Source organism: Helianthus annuus, chromosome 8 (assembly GCF_002127325.2).
Source record: "Helianthus annuus cultivar XRQ/B chromosome 8, HanXRQr2.0-SUNRISE, whole genome shotgun sequence".
In the NCBI taxonomy this organism is placed as follows: Eukaryota; Viridiplantae; Streptophyta; class Magnoliopsida; order Asterales; family Asteraceae; genus Helianthus; species Helianthus annuus.
Window position 1 is genome coordinate 90,271,475 of NC_035440.2, and position 16,195 is coordinate 90,287,669.

At 36.2% G+C, this 16,195-nt stretch overlaps 1 protein-coding gene and 1 pseudogene across 4 annotated transcripts; one reads left to right on the top strand and one right to left on the bottom strand.

The window, feature by feature from the left end:
• LOC110871304 lies at nt 1-4,035 on the top strand. Of its 4 annotated transcripts, none has more exons than XM_035975873.1 (8): nt 1-82; nt 335-426; nt 785-852; nt 934-1,018; nt 1,241-1,308; nt 1,684-1,790; nt 2,142-2,198; nt 3,749-4,035. In XM_035975873.1, coding segments are annotated over exons 3-8 (384 nt in total). In that variant the 5' UTR covers nt 1-82; nt 335-426; nt 785-786; the 3' UTR covers nt 3,750-4,035. The 4 variants fall into 4 exon arrangements, 2 of the variants coding, with proteins under 2 accessions (XP_035831766.1, XP_035831767.1); XM_035975874.1 differs by having other exon boundaries at nt 1,684-1,785; XR_004864136.1 differs by lacking the exon at nt 934-1,018.
• A 9,002-nt stretch (nt 4,036-13,037) lies between these two features.
• On the bottom strand, nt 13,038-15,836 carry LOC110873360 (annotated as a pseudogene).
• Nucleotides 15,837-16,195: the final 359 nt, after the last annotated feature.

Sequence of the window (16,195 nt, forward strand, 5' to 3'; positions counted from 1 at the left end):
AATTTTAGGTGAAGAGCTTCTTTCAGACTCCTTCCCCTACAAGGAACTATTGAATGGGTTCCTATGAGAAGTTGAAGAAAAGGTATATCTTGCACTGTTTTGTGAGTTATAATTTTTTGTATTTTAGTTATAATTTTTGTATTTAATTAGTTTTTAATTCTTTAAAGATGTCTTTAATTTCTTTTTAAATCTGTTTTTGTTTCTATAAATAGATTAGTGTTGTTAAAGATGATTTTTGTATTCGAAATTATGATTCGGTTTCTGTAAATAGACTTTGTTTCTATAAATAGATTACCGTTATATTTTTTTTAAACAATGGTTACTTCCTTTGCAGTTATGGATAATGAAAACAATGCTCCTTCGTTATTAAAGTCGATTGAGGACTATGATCCTATATTTTTCGAATTGTTCGTCGACCAAAAACAGGTTAGTTCAGTGTTATTGGTGTTGTTTGTTTTTTGATATGTATAGTCTTTCTTTTTTATTTTTGTCTTTAGGTGTTAATTTGAAATTTTATGTGATTATCTTTTGAAGTTCTTATGGTTTGTTTTGTGAGTTATAATTTTTTGTATTTAGTTATGATTTTTGTACTTAGTTAATTGTTAATTCTTTAACGATGTCTTTAATTTCTTTTTAAAGTTGTTTTTGTTTCTATAAATAGATTAGTGTTGTTAAAGATGATTTTTGTATTCGAAATTATGATTCGGTTTATGTAAATAGACTTTGTTTCTATAAATAGATTACCGTTATATTTTTTTTTAAACAGTGATTACTTCCATTGCAGTTATGGATCATGAAAACAACGCTCCTTCGTTGTTAAAGTTGATTGAGAACTATGATCCTATATTTTTGGTATGTTTCTTAAGTTTTCAGTTTTGTGCACACAATAAGTTATTGCAACTTATATGTTTTTCTTTTTGTTTCGATTGATAGGAAATACCATATGATTTTGCAACCTTATTGTGGGGAGAACAACTTCCATATGTCAATGTCTTAAAATTAGTGATGATGATTTATCGTGAGTCATTGAGTTATAATTTTTGTATTTAGTTAGTTGTTAATTCTTTAAAGATGCCTTTGATTTCAATTTTAAAGTTGTTTTTGTTTCTATAAACAGATTACTGTTGTTAAAGATTATTTTTGTATTCGGAATTATGATTCGATTTCTGTAAATAGACTTTGTTTCTATAAATATATTACCATTATATATTTTTTGAAACAATGGTTACTTCCTTTGCAGTTATGGATCCTAAAAACAACTCTCATTCGTTGTTAAAGTTAATTGAGGAATATGATCCTATATTTTTGGTATGTTTCCTTAGTGATTTGATTTTTAAATTTTAAATTCTGAAATCAATCATTATTTTAAATTTAAATTTGAAAGTTTTCCATTAATGTGTTTGATTTTAAATTTCGAATCTGTAAATTGAATTTAAATTTGAAAGGTTAGACTTTCCTAATAAGTTTGCTTGATTTACGGGATTGGATATTAGTGATTTGATTTTCAGATTTTAAATTTTAAATTTTGAAGTCAATCATTATTTTAAATTTAAATTTTGAAGTAAACCATTATTGTGTTTGATTTTAAATTTTGAATGCTTTGAAATCCTGATGTTTTTTTATGAGATGATTTAACTATATTATTTGTAATTTTAGGGATGTGCTTTTATTTTGATTCATTAGGTGTTTATTTTGGATGGTCCGGAGTTTTTGGCTGCAACTATGTTGGACAGAGATATGCTTGCTATTGCTGTAAATTGGTACTATGTCGGTTGGTTTTGCTTGGTAAGGTTAGACTTTCCTAATAAGTTTGCTTGATTTACGGGATTAGATATTAGTGATTTGATTTTCAGATTTTAAATTTTAAATTTTGAAGTTAATCATTATTCTAAATTTAAATTTTGGAATAAACCATTATTTTGTTTGATTTTAAATTTTCAATTTCGAAGTCAATTATTATGTTAAATTTAAATTTTAAAGTTTGCCATTAATGTGTTTGATTTTAAATTTCGAATCTGTAAATTGAATTTAAATTTGAAAAGTTAGTCTTTCCTAATAAGTTTGCTTGATTTACGGGATTGGATATTAGTATACTTTGTTTATTGGGTTTTAACTAATAATTTGATTGACTCGGTTGTTAGATTTGTGACGATGCGTCGGACAAACAACATTGGGAAAATATACAGCCTTGAGCCTTGGTAAGTTAACACATTAGTTAAGGTTATGATGTTTTTTCATGGCACCGACACATTATTGAGTAGTAGCGCATTATGTTAGTGATATTAAAATTTGTGCCTTGAGAAATTTTGTATATTGATTGATGTTTGAAATTGATTGTGAGGTCTTTGAATGTGCATTGTATTGCTGATTGATGTATGAGATTTTGTTGATTGGCATAAGGTATTAGATAAGATGTGTTTGAAGTTGTGAAGATGAATAAGTGAGACATGTGTAGCAGATATTAGTTAGTGCACAACACATTAGTTAGGGTTTTGAATTATTGCTACAGGTTAGTGATGTTAGAGATTGTGTTATGAGAAATGTGTAGATTGAATTATGTCTGTGTTTGATTGTGACACCTTTGATTGTGCATGAAATTGCTGGTTATATGAGATATTGTTGATTGTAGACAAGTAAGTTTGAACAGAACTTATTAGATTTGAAAGTTTGACATTAATGTGTTTGATTTTAAATTTCGAATCTGTATATTGAATTTAAATTTGAAAGGTTAGACTTTTCTAATAAGTTTGCTTGATTTACGGGATTGGATATTAGTGATTTGATTATCAGATTTTAAATTTTAAATTTTGAATTCAATCATTATTTTAAATTTAAATTTTGAAGTAATGGCAATCTGAGTCTGATTTTTTTTCGTGATTAATATTCGCTTGAGTAACCCAATCTGAGTCTGATTTTTTTCGTTAACGATTCTGGTAAACTTTCCCGATTTGGGTTTTCTGCAAGGCTAATCATCTAAATTAATTTGTTATTTTTATGATTTACCATTGCATAAGTTAGTATAATTTGTTGACAAAGTTTTGTTTTGTGGGATAGTAGTCATAAATTGAGTAATATTCAAGGTTTATGTGTTTTTATTTTGATTCATTAAATAAGATGTGTTTGAGTAATATTCAAGGTTTATGTATATATGAGATTTTGTTGATTGGCATAAGGTGTTAGATAAGATGTGTTTGAAGTTGTGAAGATGAATAAGTGAGACATGTGTAGCAGATATTAGTGAGTGCACAACACATTAGTTAGGGTTTTGAATAATTGCTACAGGTTAGTGATGTTAGAGATTGTGTTTTGAGAAATGTGTAGATTGAATTATGTTTGTGTTTGATTGTGACACCTTTGATTGTGCATGAAATTACTGGTTATATGAGATTTTGTTGATTGTAGACAAATAAGTTTGAACAATTAGATTCACATTTAAGTATAAAAAATGAGAGGTTGTTATAATCTGAATTATATTCTGAACGAAAAACTGAAAGGAAAAGGAAAAAAGAATAATTTAATACAGAGAAAAGAGGATAGAGAGAGAGTTGCCACATTTTTAAAACCAAAAATATAAGGTAACAATGCTTCTAAAATCTACTATACTTTTTAATAATATTTTGTGGAAAATGGACTATATTGGGTAGGTAGTCAAACATGGTTTTTAGGGTCAAAACGGCTGTGTTAGGTTGACTCGGGACACTTTTATGAAAAACTTGATGTTTCTGACCTTAATAAACCATTTTTGTAGATGACCAATGTATATCTCTATTTGAGGAATTCTCCAAAGATCCAGAGCCGATTGTTTCATAGAGCTATGAAGTTGCGTTAAACATACTGGATTTTGAATGATCCGACAAACCATTCGAGGTACTTGGAAGATTAAGTCTCTTATCTGGGTGGTTGTTACAGGTTTAGGATGTTAAATGATTTTGGATGTACTCTGCGATGTCGATGATGCAGAGATGTTGGTGAAGCTCAGGTTAACAACTTCATGTGTATATTTTAATGAATAAAGTTTTTGTTGTTTATATTTTCTAATTTAAACTTTTAATTTACTTCTAAATTTAATTAAATGAGTTTTTTTGCAGGTTCGAACAACTTCATGTGTATATTTTATTATTAAAAAGAAAAGTTTTTTTTTTTGTTTCATGGGTCGTTCAGAGAGGCAAGTTTCTACCTCCGGTTCTTGCCCGAAGTTTCTGACCTTACTCGCAACCCATTGACTACAACTTTCAATTCAAAACAATTATAAAAAAGTTACGTTTGAAAACATGTATTTTTATTTTATTTAATGACATAACTCGATTAATATAAAGTAAATTTTTCTACCCGCGAAGTTCGCGGGTGATAACCTAGTTTTAGAGATAAGAGATAGTGGATGTGACATTGAGCAAAAAAGGCTAAAATACCCTTTTGAATTAAAATGATTACAGATGATGTGTTAAAATTCTATTGGATGGAGGAGTTCTCATGGTTCTCGCAACTGGTAGTGGTTCCTCCTTGAACCGAATCTTTGTAACGTATACCAGATTTAAATTAAAGATATGTTGAGACTGAGTACGACTTGATTATGAGTTATGACCGAGTATAGCTTTTCATTTAATTGGTTTCGACGTCATTTGATTTCACGAATTAATACTTTATTTAATTTGCTTAACGGCGTTTTTTTAATATTGCTACATAGGACGAAACGTATTGCCACAATATCAATATCACCTATATCGACACTATAAATTAGCAATTTCTTCGTATTGTTCATATTGTTGTACCTAATGCATAGGGTGTTTTTAAGAAAAAAAAACTTATTACCGCTCTATAAATTACCAACATGTTGTTGCTTCATGTACTCTATACATATGATGTTTTTCAAAAAGAAAATTGATTTTTTACTTTTAACCCAAAGTTTTTCATTTTTGCAATTTAAAACAAACATTTTTTTATGTTCAACTTTAGTCCCTCATACTTTTATCTTTCGTAAGTTTTTTATTTTACGTTTCGTTCTAAATTTGCGAGTCAACACGCCGCAACGTGCGTGTGGGGTTCAACCTTTTTTCGTCTACATTTTCCCGTTTGGCAGGCCCGTCACAACCCGTCTATTTTTCTCTGTTTGACAAGTTTATCGTAACACGCAGGTCCTATATCGACTTAGTTATACTTTTCTATGTTTTACGTTACGATCTAATTTTTCGCATTAACATGGTGCAACGGGCGTGCGTGGTTTAACAATTTTACTTTTTTTTCGTTCAGTGTTATTTATTCCTTTTTTATTTATTTTATTTTGACGAGCTCCTCTGATGTTGGTGGTAGTTGCAGTGGTGCTACTTGGCACGATTTTACGAACGTATTTAACCTATTAAGTTTTTTACTAATAATTTGTTTCGAGTTTACCCCTACACCTCCTTTACTTAAAAAATAAAAACAAAATTTTACGTGCATATTTTTATGTACGTGTCGGTATGAATTTGATTTGGTCTACGATTCGACGTAAACTTTTTCTGGAAATGAATCAGGTCAAATATAATACGTTTTCATTTTAAAAACCATTTTTACATGCATATTTTTACGTACGTTTCGGTTTAAATTCGAGTTGGTGTATGTTTCGACGTAAACTTTTTTAGGAAACGAGTCTGGTCAAATATAATATGTTTTCGTGTTTATTTTATGAACTAGGTTAGTTCCCCGTGTGTTACACGGGTTGAACAATTTAAACTATATAATAAATATTTCTTGTAAATGCAAATCAAAGACGGAGACATTTATATATATTTGATAAATAATGAAACTAACAATAATAGTAAAAAAAATCTCATACATGTGTACAGAGTCGTCTGTAAGAATTCATGTACCCTGTTTGAGCTCGAAAAAATATGTTATTTCGTAATGTTTTAATATTATTATTTAATTTTAAAATAAAATGGGTATTGGGCTAAGTAAGAGCATGTTTGGTTATTTTTTTCTGAAACAACTTATAGACTTATTGGGGTTTTGGAAAAGTCAGTATGGAGTGACTTATTGACTTATTGGTTTTTTTTCCTCTCACATACACCCATATTGTCAAACATCATTTTGTAGATTATGACTTTTCAAAAAGCCAATAAGTCAATAAATTTTTTCAGAAAACTTAGCCAAACATGCCCTAAAGTTAATGCCAATGGGTATTGGGCTCACTAAGAGCATGTTTTGTATGCTATTTTAAAAAAATTAACATAGATTTTTCTTTTTTTTTTCTTTATAAAAAACACGTGCCCTTCGAAATCACAGACCCTGTGCGGTGGTCCTCCCCGCACACCCTTATCACCGCCCATGCATGTGTATGCTCATTTAAGTAATCGATATACATTTGATGATATCCTATATTTTTTGTATTCAGTTAACGTTTTTCTATTTAGTATTACTTGCAAGTATTAACATTTTTCTAAATGTATATATAGAGCATGGATGTTACTGAATTTTTGAAGAATAATTTTTAATTTTGACATATATATTGGTCGAAATGGAACGTCGACAAGGAGGAGGGCCTGGAAGAGGAAGCTATGAAGACTGGGAGAACATCAAGAGATTGTCAACAACCTACTACATCACTAATTTTCCGAAGGGGTGGATTGCCAAAAATCTGTGGATGGTGTTCAAAGATTATGGAGAAATAGCTGATGTTTTTATACCTAGGAAGAGAAACAGCAGGGGTAAATGCTTTGGGTTTGCCAGGTTCTTTAACGTCAAAGACACTTGTGCTTTGGAGATGGATCTCAACGGGATTGTACTCAAAGGTTTAAAGCTGGAAGCGAACATTTCCAAATATGAAGAGAAAGGCAGAAAGATAGACGCGGAGTCTAGAGTAGGTGTTCATGCATACGATAGTGCGAAGACGGCTGTGAAGGTGACGGGGATGGCTACTCAGACTAAGTTTGGGGCTGTTTCATTTGCTGACATTACCAAAGGACGGGTTGAGGTAGCTCAACGGCAGTTCAAGGAGGTTCAAGCGGAGTCGGTTCACACCACCGTTCCTGAGCAGGTCATACCGGGGCTACAAAATTGGCTTAATCATGCTTTAGTGGCAGAGGTAAAGGATGTGGAGGTCCTTTCGGACCTCCTCACTCTTCTAAAGTTGGACGGGATTTTCGATTGTAAGACCAAGTAGTTGGGGGGTTTGAACATTTTGCTTCAATTTAAGAGTTTTGAGGAAGGGGAAAACTTCCTTACAGGGTATGTGGACAGTTGGTCGAAGTGGTTTGCCTGGGTGAGGTGGTGGGATGATACGTTTGTGCAATCTCATCGGATAGCTTGGGTCAAAATTTTCGGTGTTCCGTTACATTGTAGGTGCCCCTCCGTGTTCTCGTTAGTTTGTGAGAAACTTGGAAGAGCTTTATGGCCTTATGACTGCTCTGAAGAAGATCTTAATATCTCTCATGCAAGAGCATGTATCTTGGTGAATCATCTAGATACCATTGATCGGAAATTCGAAATTACTTGCGGTAAATATAGCTTCACGGCATGGGCGGTAGAAGAACACGAGGAGTGGAGACCGATTTTCAATGGTGCAGAGTCGGTTTCAGATTCGGGCGATGATAATCTGAGTGAAGAGGAGTTTATGGGTACGCTGGATGACGAATCACAGTATGAGGATTCCTTGGATAACTCGGAGGTGCCGGAAACGGTTATGGCGGTAGGCGCGGGCAGTTCTGAGGCTGGTAACTCCGGCACCGGTGGGTTGGGAAGCGAGATGGGGGAGGCTCGCTCCCCAAAGTTGATTGCAACAGAGGACGAGGCGCATGGGGACGTTTCCTCTTCCAAGACTTCTCAAGGCATTATTACGTCTCCAGGGGATGTGGGAAAAGGTAAAAAAGCTACTTTGCATGTGGGGCCCGAGGTGTCTTTGTCAGGAGTTGGTAATATGGATGGTGGGCCAGTTGGTGTAAACAATTGTGTTGGTGGGCTATTGGCTTCAAGTGTGGGTCATCCTAATGGGCCTTCTGAATTCGTTAGTACGGAAGTTGATAATGTCTTAGGAGGTGGGCTATCACATAGCCCAATGGAGAAAACTAATTTAAATGAATTTGACTTAAATAAGTTACCTACACATTCCTCTACGCAGTTAGACACAAAATTATTAAGGCAAAGAAGATCTGTGAGCGATGGGATTTGCAATTTCGCGTCAATGAGAGGTCGGGATATTATCAGAGGGGCAGTTCAAAGGAAAGCCAGATCCGTCACAAGAGAAGATAGGTCGTCGCAGTTCAGAAGAGGTTCGTCATCTGTAGGGCCTCTGGAGTCGGCAGATTCGGTCGGTTTGGAAACTTCGAAAACTGTAACTGTTGGGGCAGCGATGGGTTTAGATATGGAAGGCACGGAGGCGGATTTAAGATCGATTATATTGGGAGAGGGAGAGAAGAGGTTAGTCAGATGAATTTCATGTCATTAAATTGTCGAGGGATCGGTGAGAGGGGTGTGGATAAAATCGATTGGATACGTAACCTGGTGAGGTCTCATAATATCAGCTTGTTTTGTGGTCAAGAGTCTCAATTGGTGAATCCCAAAGATATTCCGTTCAGGAGAATTTGGGGCGATAATTCTTTAGACTCGGTTGCGGTGGGAGCTTCTGGGAGATCAGGGGGTATTTTTTGCATCTGGGATCCTCGGGTGTTCGTGAAATCAGGAGAAGTGCTTCATCCAAATTTCATTGCTCTCACGGGCAAGTGGAAAGGCACTGACCAGCTTCTTAACTTTGTCAATGTCTATGCGAGTACGTGTGCGGTGGATAGAAAGGCCCTTTGGTCGGAGCTTTTAAATCTGATTAGTGGAGGTGAAGGGTTATGGGTTTTTCTTGGGGATTTTAACGAAACTAGGCATAAAGAAGACCGTTTTCCTGCCTCGGGTATTGACTCCAATATGTCTGACTTTAATAGTTTTATTTCTGTTGCGGGTTTGCTGGAATATAATCTGGGAGGTCACAAGTTCACGTGGATGAGCGACGATGGGAGGAGGCTTAGCAAGATCGATCGTATTATGGTTTGCAAGGCTTTCATGGATCTTTGGCCTTTCGCAAACATCACGGCATTACCCCGCTACCTGTCTCATCATTGCCCGATTGTTTTCGAAGGCAAAGAGCATAGGTTTGGGCCGATTCCTTTTAAATTTTTTAACTCTTGGCTTTTGGTTAATGACTTGAAGCAAGTGGTTGAATTATCCTGGGCGAGTCCGGTTGCTTCTGGACCACCTGAGGTGATTGTTATGAGAAAGCTAAAGCGGCTAAAAGATGATATCAAAAGATGGAGGGTGTCTTGTGTGGCCAAAGAGGAGGCTGAAAAATCTAGGCTTGAAATTAATATCATTAAGCTGGAGTTAAAAGCTGAATGCGGGTCAATTACGGATGCTGAAAGGCTGGAAAGGATGAATGCCAAAAAAAGGATTAAGGAGCTGAACTTCGTTAAGCGTTTAGATTTAATTCAAAAGGCGAAGGTTAAATGGGACGTGGAGGGAGATGAGAATAGCAGGTTTTTTCACGGTACTTTGAAGGGTAACTTGGTACGTTCTAGATTAAATGGTCTATCTATTGAGGGAAATTGGGTTACGGATCCAGGTATAATTAAAAACGAAGTACTCAACTTTTTTGGTGAAAAGTTTAGAGAAGCTGGATTGAGGAGGCCGAAGCCAAGAGATCTCGATTTATTATCTTTATCAGTGGAGGACTCGGCTGGTTTAGAGGGTCCTTTTACAGTCGATGAAGTCAAACGAGCAGTTTGGGCATGTGGCAATGATAAAGCACCGGGTCCTGACGGCTTCACATTTAAATTCCTTAAACATTTTTGGGAGGTAATTGAGCAGGATTTTATGAATTTTGTAAAGGACTTTGAGGTGAATGGTCTTCTTTACAATGGGTGCAATTCATCGTTTATTTCTTTGCTTCCTAAGGTGAAGGACCCGACTTCGCTGAAAGATTACAGACCCATCAATTTAATTGGATGTTTATCCAAGGTGGTTTCCAAGTTACTTGCTTTAAGAATTAAACAGGTGATGGCGAAAATTGTCGGTCCGGAGCAATCGGCATATATTGAGGGCAGAAATATCTTGGATGGGCATTTGGTTACCAATGAGACAATTGCTTGGGTCAAAGCGAAGAAAAAGCGGTGCATGCTTTTTAAAGTGGACTTTGACAAAGCGTTCGACTCGGTGAACTGGGAGTATCTCGATGAAGTTATGGGTAGCATGGGGTTTGGAGCGAAATGGAGGATGTGGGTCTCTAGCATTTTGTCCTCGGGAAAAGCCTCGATTCTCGTTAACGGGTCTCCCACTTCGGAGTTTCGATTCGAGCGGGGGGTTAAACAAGGGGATCCCCTTTCTCCATACCTTTTCCTTATAGCCATGGAAGGCCTCAACGCTATGCTCAAGAAGGCTATTAAAATCAAAGTTTTCAAGGGTATTTCTCTACCCAATAACGGCCCTATCGTCTCACACGTTCTTTATGCTGATGACGCCTTGTTTATAGGCGAGTGGGAGGCATATGAATCTTGCTAGGATCCTTAGGTGTTTTCACCTAGCGTCCGGTTTGAAAGTTAATTTTTTCAAAAGCAAGCTTTTTGGCGTCGGGGTTAGTTCAGCGGAGGTTTCGGTTATGGCGAATATTCTGAAATGCATGTCGGGTTCCCTTCCGTTCAACTTTCTTGGCTTACCCATTGTCGCTAATATGGGCAAGTCGGTTAATTGGAACCCGATTTTAGACAGATTGAAGAATAGACTTAATTCTTGGAAGGCCGCGTGCCTTTCTTTTGGAGGCAGACTTACGTTAATCAAGGCGGTGCTCGGCTCGTTGCCTTTGTATTTTCTATCTATGTTCAGGGCCCCTAAGAAGGTCATTGAAGAGATGGAGAAAATTCGAAGGCGATTTCTTTGGGGAGGTCTGGGCGACACCCACAAAGTTAACTGGGTGGCGTGGAGAAAGGTCGTTATGCCTAAAAAGTTTGGTGGCATAGGTGTGGGTTGTCTGAGGTTGCAAAACTTGGCTCTTATTGCCAAGTGGTGGAGGAGATGGAGACAAGAGCCGACGGCTCTTTGGGCTAGATGTATAAGCTCCATTCATCGACTGAGCATTTATGAGGATCGGCTAAAAGCTAACAGATGTGGGGTAGGACCTTGGGCGCATTTTGTTAAGATTGGGGCAGATCTGCTCAGCTTTGGGGTTAACTTAAATGACCTATTTGTAAGGGTGGTTGGGGTGGGAGATAATACGAGATTCTGGAAAGACGCGTGGTTTGGTAAGATCCCGTTTTGCTATTTATTTCCCCGACTTTTTGAGTTAGAGAAAGTTAAGTCATGTTCTATAAGGGAGAGGGTCTCTTGCGACAACTCGGGCACGGTTCAGGTGTCATGGAACTGGAAGAAAAAAAAAACTCTCTTTGTTGGAGGAATCGGAAGTGTCAGACCTTCCCTCGATGGTTTCCTTGTTTAATTTCGGGTCGGACAAGGACAAGTGGGAATGGTGAAGGCTTCTCTGTGAAAGCAGTGAGAAATTTCTTGGAAGTTTGCGTGTACGGTCCTCCTGGTGAGGTTTGTCAGTGGGTGAATTGGGTGCCCATCAAGGTGAATTGTTTCGCTTGGCGCGCATTCCAAAATAGAATTCCAGTGTCCGATAATCTGTTGGCTAGGGGGGTCAATCTCGTGTCTGGGGACTGTGCTCTTTGCCATAACTCTTTAGAGACGGTGCAACATGTTTTTATAGGTTGTACCGAGGTGAGGAAGACTTGGAGGAAGGTCTCGTTGTGGGCCAAATGGGACTTCACTGGTTGGGAGGATTTGGAGCAGCTGCGGGTCAGATTGGTGAGGTCGATTCGGCGTTACGCCGTAAAACGCTTTTGGGGATTATGTATACAACCTTGTGGTGCACGTGGAAAGCGAGGAACGATAGAATTTTCAAAGGCACTAAAAGAGGGGATGACTGGATTTTTGATGACATTGTGACTACCCTATTCGGGTGGGTAAAGAATAGAGGGAAGAATTTGAGTTGCACCTGGGAAGATTGGAAAATGGATCCTTGTCATAGTATATCTTCCTGTAACATGTAGTTAGTTTTCTTTGGCTGTAGGTGGCTTTGTTTTTTTTCTTCTTGTATGTCCAGCTTTTCGCTGGTTTTCTTTTATATATTGGTGTCGTTCAAAAAAAAAATATATATATATTCAAACTTATAATTATGTAATGTAGTCATGAATTTTAATAAAATCCAAAAAAGCGTGAAACCCTTTTCAAATTTCAATAAAAGGGTTATAATTATCAAATAAACATTTTTCTATTTAATATTATCTACAAATTAGAAGATAAATTAATTAGAAAATAAATATGAAAGAAAGGCGGGAAAACCCAAAAATAGGTGCATCCAATGAATGACACGTGTCACACATTGGTTTACTTTATTATATTTATAGATGTTGCGTAAAAATTGTTTCGAATCGAGCGGAATAAAGTGAAATGTGGAGGGTTACGGGGCTTATATAACATGTGTGTATAGTAGATGGAGCTCCATAACCCCTACCAATCATTACTCAATTACTATTTTTTTTTAATTTTCTATTCAATCTCTAAATTTATAAAATTAAAAAACAAATAATATTTCATTAAATTAAAAACACATTACAATAATTAAAAAAACATTGCAATAAAATATACTTAATACTACTCGTCTTCATCGCCGTTGTCGCCTCCTTCTTCATGATCTTCGTCTTCATAGGCTCCAACACGCACTCGTAACCACTTTTTCCTCCTCCGCGGCTTCGTCGTAAGAAAAAAATCTTTGGTGTAAATCAATTAATGAATCTTCCGACGAAGGCGAAGACGTTGTGGTAAGGAGAGCTTTTGTAAAGAGTGTTTTTGGTTGAGTTGATTGGGTATAGAATAGGTTTAGTTTGGAGTTTAATTGATTATATGGGCATGTGTGTGTATATTTATATATATATATATATTATATATAGTTAGAAAAAAAATATTTTTTGTTGTTTTTGACCGTTACTCAACGTTTCAAAATCTTGAACAAATCAACAAACACCTGTTATGGCCTTCGAGGGGAACAAATTTTCGAAGCCATAGCGCCCCGGGGAGCGGTGTACCCGACCGCTATGGAGCGTTATAGTGGTGGATGGCGCTAGGTCACGCTCAACTACGAAAAAAGTTAATACAAGACAATACATAAAAATGTAACAAATACAAGTAATTACAAGTCACTTTATCTAGACATTACCATCAAGACCCTTATAAGCTATTACAAACAAAAACACCCATTACAACACACTGCATTTAAATATTAGTTACCATACCCTAATATGACGCATTGAGCCCAGTTATAAAAATATACACTCAACAATGTTTTAGAAATTCATGTTCACATAGACTCAGGTTAATCCTTGGTATGTGCATCATTCTTTAGTATCCATTGAATAAACGTGTTCAGATTTTTGTGAGAGCACCCCCCTTACTGAAGCTACTTGTAACTTTTCTTTTTAATATCCAACGCCTTCGCTTTGAACGTTTTATCACTCCGCAACTTCTCCACGTTACTCGTCATTTCTCCTCGAGTAATGATGCCCGTTTCATCTTTTTCTAACCCCAACCCATTCTTCCAGATGTCACAAATGTAAGTCGCGTTGTGAAACTGATCAGAAAAATATGGCAAACACAAAAAAGGGACTCCGTTTGTGACACCTTCTAAAGTAGAGTTCCACCCACAGTGACTCATGAAACACGCTACCGAAGGGTGGGATAGTACCTTTTGTTGTGGCGCCCAACTCACGATTTTGCCACTAGAGCCTACTCTCCATATATCCATCCGGATAATCAGTGAACCAAATAAAAACCGTAAACTGAACCATAACCGAAAAGACGAATAGTGAATTTGGCTTTTGGTCCGGTGTTTGGTTCCACAATTTTTTTACTTGGTTTATTCGGAGAAAATAAACCGTTAAGTTAATTATATATTAAATAATAATAATAATATGGGAAAATGCCACAGAAATGTAACCAAGTTTAATTTCTATGATCTGTCTTTTGAAGTTTTAACTTTGTGTTTGTGTGTAAGACTATTTTATGAATTTGTTTGTTTTATTTTGCTTTGAAACTTTCTTTTATTAATATGTTGTGTGGTTTGATTATTTGGTTTAAGTTAGTTGCTGACTTGCTATTCGAAACACAAACAGGAACATGAATTAGGAAAAAAGGTATTTAAGTATAATTCGGTTTGCATTTTTCTAATTCAGTTTGGTTGAGTTTTTGGTTTAGAGTACAAAATTTTGAAAACCGTATAAACCACATAAATCGTAAACTGAACCGATAAACACCCCTACATACCTGGTCGCACCACCCACAAGTGCCAGTTCTTCAAACTGAGTTTGGTTGAACATGCTGGTTGTTGATCGAGCCATGCTAAGCAGGTGGTGTCTTCTTGCTAGAAGTTGCCTGCCTGGTCAGCTAGTCGGTTGTAATAGATTACACTAATTCTGATAGGGATTGTATAGTCATTATTGTATTATTTATCTCCAAAAATAGATCTCTTTGTAACTATATATGTTGAGTTATTGTTAATGAGAAGGGTCAAGCTTGAAAACCATAACATTCTATAGTCATTGTTGTATTAGGTTGCTTGCTAGAAGAAGACCTATCGGTGATAGCTGCAGATACAGGCTAAATGCTGCAGCCTCCAGCTCATGACACGAGTTACATATAAACCATTCCGTCAATCTAGAGGCTTCTTCAGCCTGCACCACAACTTGAAAAAAAAGCTCCTACGGTAGCTGAGTCCTCGAAGCACGCCCATCCGAGGTTACAAAGGTTTTATGGGTGGCATGGTTTCAGACAACTGAATCATGTTATCATTTAGAGGTATGCCTACAATAAAAGGTTTAAAATGGATTTAACATATTGAAATACAAGCTTAACTATGAATACAAAAACAGTTTTATGAAAATAATAATCTAAACCTTTGAATAAAAATAGAATTGATTTCAACACATTAAATGGGTTCTCCTTCTAGATAAACCCGTGGTTGTAAAAATCCCGACTAATTTGCCAAAAATCCAAAACCTGGCAACTAATCCTATCTACTTGTAAATATGGGTTGAAGAAGGTGTTATAATATGTCTATTTAAAAAATACATATAAAAATGTGTGTATATACATCATATAAAACTAAAAATTACATATCCGATTAATCGCTAGTCGGTACCCCACTGGCCGACTAACGCCTAGCGATTCCTACAACACTGGATAATCAAAATACGACACTGGATAAAACTTTTGATTTGACCCACCAAAGATAAGGCATAAATAAAAATTGACCCATTCTTAAGTAACTAGCTTGAATTGTCACCTCTAGTTAAAAATGTAAATTAAACCTCAGGGACGATTTTGGCAGTTTACTCTTAAATTATATACGTTCTAACCAATCTTGTTTACGATGCCATCATCAGTCAGTTTCCGAAAGGACAAAAAGGAGGCCAGTGTAGCAACTGAGGCAGGCCAGAAAGCTGCACTTGTAATTCCCATCTTCTTCGCCACTCGTATGGCCCATCCCATGGAACCATCAGCAATAACACACGTAACTTTATCGCTCTCCTCTTGGTTAATCGGCTCTATTAGTTCTTCAGGTTTGTCGGGCATGGTTTGTAATATTGACAACGTCAACTTACAAAGGTCACCCCTGTCCTCCCATGGTTCCAACCCACCAGGGATCGAAACCATCTGCACAAGCAATGAGATCGAAGATCAACATCCACGAAAACTGTTTCGCTATCAATTGAGATAGGGTGCTTGTGACTTAAGGCTGCTAGACATAACAGCCATGTTTAGGTTTGGGAGCATGTGGATGTGATACATTAAGGGCAACGTGGACCATGGACTATTAATGTTAAGAGTTAAGTAGTAAATTACATTGTAACATCTCATAAAACTAGCAATACACTTTCCTTCTGGTATGCTTTAAAACGTAACAACTTTAAATATATGTTCTACGTTTAAATATATTTTCTACGTTTCGGTCTATTTCTTCACTTTAAAATGCAACAACTTTAGCGTTGGTTACTGACGGTTGTATGGCATTTGTGCTATTTGACACGGTTTTACACTCCCGCCGCGACGCGGGGGTGCTTAATTCTAGTTTGTATTAATTTTGAAGAGTAGGTGTATGTAGAATGCAATTGATCATGAATCCTTGTAATAAAAA